We start from the raw sequence: 4,311 nt of genomic DNA, 5'->3' as shown, positions 1-4,311 counted from the left end.
GTTTGGCTGCTCAGTTGTCTATCTAATACATAGACAGGCTTTCCAGCTTGAAGAAGAGCTCTGTGTAGTTCAAAAGCTTGTCACTTTCATCAACAGACGATCCAATAAATATATTACTTCACCCACCTTGTCTCCCCAATATCCTAGGACAAAACACAGCTACAACAATGCATATTTAAGAAATACACAGACTCAAAGGAAAACATTAATTCAGTAAGTAGAGATGGGCCTGAGCAAAAATTCTGGATCTAAGAATTGAGAGGGGGTATTTCATCCACCATCCAAATTTTGCAGTTGGTCCCAACTCTCTGTTGTTTTGATTTGTTTTTTGTTTTTTTTTGGGGGGGGGGGGGAGGGAGGGGAAGACAGCCCATCTCTAATAACAACAACAACAACAACAACTGGAGGAAGAGGGAATCCTGAAAGGCTTTTTAAAAGGAGCTATGGAAGCAAAGAAAAAGACAAACCAGACACTGCTTTATGTGCTCTGAAAGGGAGAGTCAGTTCAGAAATAAACTCTCTTTTCAATCCCTTGGCAGACATTCAAATTCTTGGAAGCAGTCAGAGCCCAGGAGGGGAACGGGGAGAAATATAGGGAGAAAACAGAGTGTCTCAAATAACAAAGGAAGGTGCCTGGCAAAGCAGAGGAGCCCGTGGGAGGGAAATGGGCTCCGGGATGGCAGCGCTCCTGGGCCGCAGAACTGCCGAGCAAACCTTGGCAAACAAGAAGAAGTTTATTGTAAGTGCAACTCTTCCTCCCCGCAGCAGGCGGCAACCAATGAGAGCCCGTCTCTGCCCAGCTTTGCGCTCCCATTGGCTGCCCACTGTCATCCCTTTGCCCAAAGTGGGAGAAATGGATTTAAAGGGCCCCGGCTAGATCATTCCCTTCCCCAGACCTGAGCGACAAGCTCCTCGCGGCAAATGGTTCCTACCCACCGTGGCCACCTTCGGTAACGTGAGTCTAGTGCGAAGGCCAGCCCTGTGTTCGTGTGCACGCTGCAGCTGCCCGTCAGGCCCTCCCCCAGCCCTCGCTATGAAGGTGTACCGCCTCGTCTGAACGCAGCAGGAGGACCATGTTGAGGCAACAACGCCCAGGTGAGGTGCAGTTGGGGACAGCCCTGTATGAGCTGGTTGGCTACAGGCAGCCCTCCTCCACCTTGCTCCCTAAGCAAGTGCATGACAAGCCGGAGCCTGCTCCTGAGCAGCAGCAGGGGCTGGGCAGTGCCAGAGGCGGCGGCGGCAGCAAGACAGAGCAGAAAAAGGAGCAGCAGCAGCTGAGGCGGAAGATCAACAGCCGGGAGAGGAAGAGGATGCAGGACCTGAACCTGGCCATGGACGCGCTGCGGGAGGTGATCATGCCCTACTCGGCAGCCCACTGCCAGAGCTCCCCAGGCAGGAAGCTCTCCAAGATCGCCACGCTGCTCCTGGCCAGGAACTACATCCTCTTGCTGGGCAGTTCGCTGCAGGAGCTCAGGCGGATCATTGGGGAGATGAGCGGCTCCGGGCCCAGGCTGCTGCTGGCCGGGCTGCCCCTCTTCGCTGCGCCGGGCTCTGTGCTGCTCACCCCGGGGAACTTGAACCACCCGGACAGCCTGCGGTCCGCCAGCAAATACCTCTCGCTGTCCCTGGAGGAGCAGCAGTGCAGCCAGCTGCATTTGGCCGGAGGCGCCAGCCTGTGCACCTGCGCCATCTGCAAGTTCCCGCACTTCATCCCCTCCAGCCTCAGCCTAGCCGCCGTGCAGAGCCAGTTCTCCAAGTGATCGCAGGCGCGGGGCGGCGGGAGGAGGGGGCGCGGGGTGGGGTGCCAGGCCGGGGACTGCAAGCTTCGGGCTCCGGAGCGCTGGGGGGGGACGGCGGGGGGGGGGGTCGGTGCGCTCCGGGCAGCTGCGAGGAAGGCGGGCCCGGGCTCTTGGCTGCCCCTGGGGGAAGGGCCGCTGGGCGACGCTCTGCGGCTCAGGCCTGCTGCGCGCCTGAAGGCGCGTGTTTGCAAGGGCCTGTTTTCAAAGCGGAACCCCGGCGGCAGAGCGAGCTCCCAGAGCCCCTGGGCGGGGAGAACCGGCGCTGGGCTCCGCTCAGCCGCCCTGGCCGAGTCACGCCCCTGAGCCGCGGGGGGCTCGCTTGGGGTGTGCCAGCCCTGGCCTCGCCGCCGCTATATCGGCGATGGCCCTGCAGGCGTTCCACAGGTGACAGGGGAGGAGAGGCCAGAATCCTTCGGCCACCCGAGTCGAAGATATGGAAAACAACGCCGAAAAGATCCGTTTAACGGAGCATCTTCCACAACGCTTTATTTAGCTAGGAGAGTATCTAATCACTGTAGCTGGAACTGCACCCTGGCTTACTGAGCTAGCATTCAGGGTAATAAAGTAACCGGTCTTAAACAATAGGTAGAATTAAAGGTATGTACTAGGCAGTGGTTTAAAGGAGACAGTACTTCTTCTGTGTAGTCATTTTCTCTTTCAGTAACCTAAGCAGAATCCAACTTGTTACCTACTCGCGATCATTTCGAATCCTAGAAATGTAGGACTGGAAGGGACCTCCATCTTTAGGAATCTGAATTTTTAGAACTGAAACAGGGTGGGTTTTTTTAAGTCTTGTGCGGGGGAGCAGCTTATTGTATTTCTAGATTGGTTTAACCACCAACATTTGAGTGTTGCTTGCAAACATAATGCCACCTTGAACACAAATAAGTACCACAATTTACTAAAAAGGAGAGAATGCGTTCCTGACGATATGCATTACCCAGAGAAGATAATCAATTAACTCGATCTAATAGAGGAAAATAAGGTAGGACCACTATCTTAGGAAAGCAAAAGTTGCTCCCTCGCCCCATACTGTGTTAATCCACATGATGCTTTCAGAGGCAGCCTTATTACTGCAGATTTCTAAGAATAGACAAGGTCAATTCTGAAACACTTTTTTAAACAAAGGTTTTTGAAAAGTAAAGAAAGCAGAGTGTTTCTTCATAGCCAGCCTGTACATTAGTTAAAAGACACTGCAAAGAACAGGAATCCTCACTAGTATACTAATACAAGTGAAATGTACATTTAAAAGCAATGTTTATGATGGGTTTTTTTATGCACTTATTTCTGGGAATGGGTTTTCCTTGTTTTGTTGCTGTGTAGTTTATTTTAATGGCATATTTTAACTGTAGTGTTTTATCACTGTGTCACCCTTTTACTTGGAAATGTACAGTCATAATAAAAATCACAATTTCCCTGTATCCTGTCAGCGGTCTTGTTAATGACTGAACAAGATGGTCTTAGCCAGTTGACAATATTTACCTGGTTTCAGTTATTAATGATAAAATTTTACTTGATGTTCGGGGCATAAAATAACTAAGAATTTGTTCCTGCAAACAAAGATAGATCTGGATTCCCACTCATCTAAAGAAAATCCTAGAATCACAGAAATGGAGGGCTGGAAGGGAACTCCAGAAGTCATCGAGTCCAGCCCCCTACACCGAGGCAGGACCAAGTAAACCTAGCCCATTCATGGCAGGCATTTGTCTAACCTGTTTTTAAAAAACCTCCAGTGATGGGGATTCCACAACCTCCCTTGAAAGCTTATTCTAGAGCTTAACTACCCTTATAGTTGGAAAGTGTTTCCTAATCTCTAACTGAAATCTCCCTTGCTGCAGATTAAACCCATTGCTTCTTGTTCTGCCTTCAGTGGATATGGAGGCCAACGGATCAGTCCTCTCTCTAATAACTCTTAACATATTTGAGGATGGTTATCAAGCTCTTTTCCCTGTCATCTTTTCTCAAGATTAAACATGCCCAATTTTTTTAACATTTCCTGATAGGTTTAGAAAACCTGACCTTTCATCATTTTTGTTGCTTTCTGCCAGACTCTAGCCAACTTGTGTGGCAGCCAGAATTCGATGCAGTACTACAGCTGAGGCCTCACCAGTGCCCTGTAGTGAGGGACAATTACCTCCTGTGTCTTACATACAGCACCCCTGTTAATACACCCCAGAATGCTATTGGCCTTTTTCACAACTGCATCACGTTGACTCATTCAATTTGTGATCCACTAAAACCCCAGATCCTCTTTCAGCAGTCCTACCACCTAACTAGCCAGTTATTCTCCATTTTGTAGTTGTGCATTTGATTTCCTTCCTAAGTGCAAAGTTCTTTATTGAATTTCATCTTGTTGAATTCAGACCAGTTCTCCAATTTGAATTCTAATCCTGTCCTAGACCCCATTTCATTAGTTTGCTTATGAGCATGTCATGTGGGACTAATTTGAAAGCCTTACTAAAAACAAGATAGATGTCTGTTGTTTCCCCCTACCTATTAGGCCAGTAAACCT

At 49.6% G+C, this 4,311-nt stretch overlaps 1 protein-coding gene across 1 annotated transcript; it reads left to right on the top strand.

The window, feature by feature from the left end:
* The first annotated feature begins 1,073 nt into the window (after nucleotides 1-1,073).
* Nucleotides 1,074-1,760, top strand: OLIG1 (oligodendrocyte transcription factor 1). The gene has a single exon (XM_077807260.1). The coding sequence runs from the start codon at nucleotides 1,074-1,076 to the stop codon at nucleotides 1,758-1,760; it is 687 nt and encodes a 228-aa protein (XP_077663386.1).
* Nucleotides 1,761-4,311: the final 2,551 nt, after the last annotated feature.

The sequence above is a fragment of the Eretmochelys imbricata genome, chromosome 1 (genome assembly GCF_965152235.1).
Source record: "Eretmochelys imbricata isolate rEreImb1 chromosome 1, rEreImb1.hap1, whole genome shotgun sequence".
Classification (NCBI taxonomy): Eukaryota; Metazoa; Chordata; order Testudines; family Cheloniidae; genus Eretmochelys; species Eretmochelys imbricata.
Note: the sequence above shows the minus strand (reverse complement) of the source record. Positions and strands in the feature narration are given on the sequence as shown.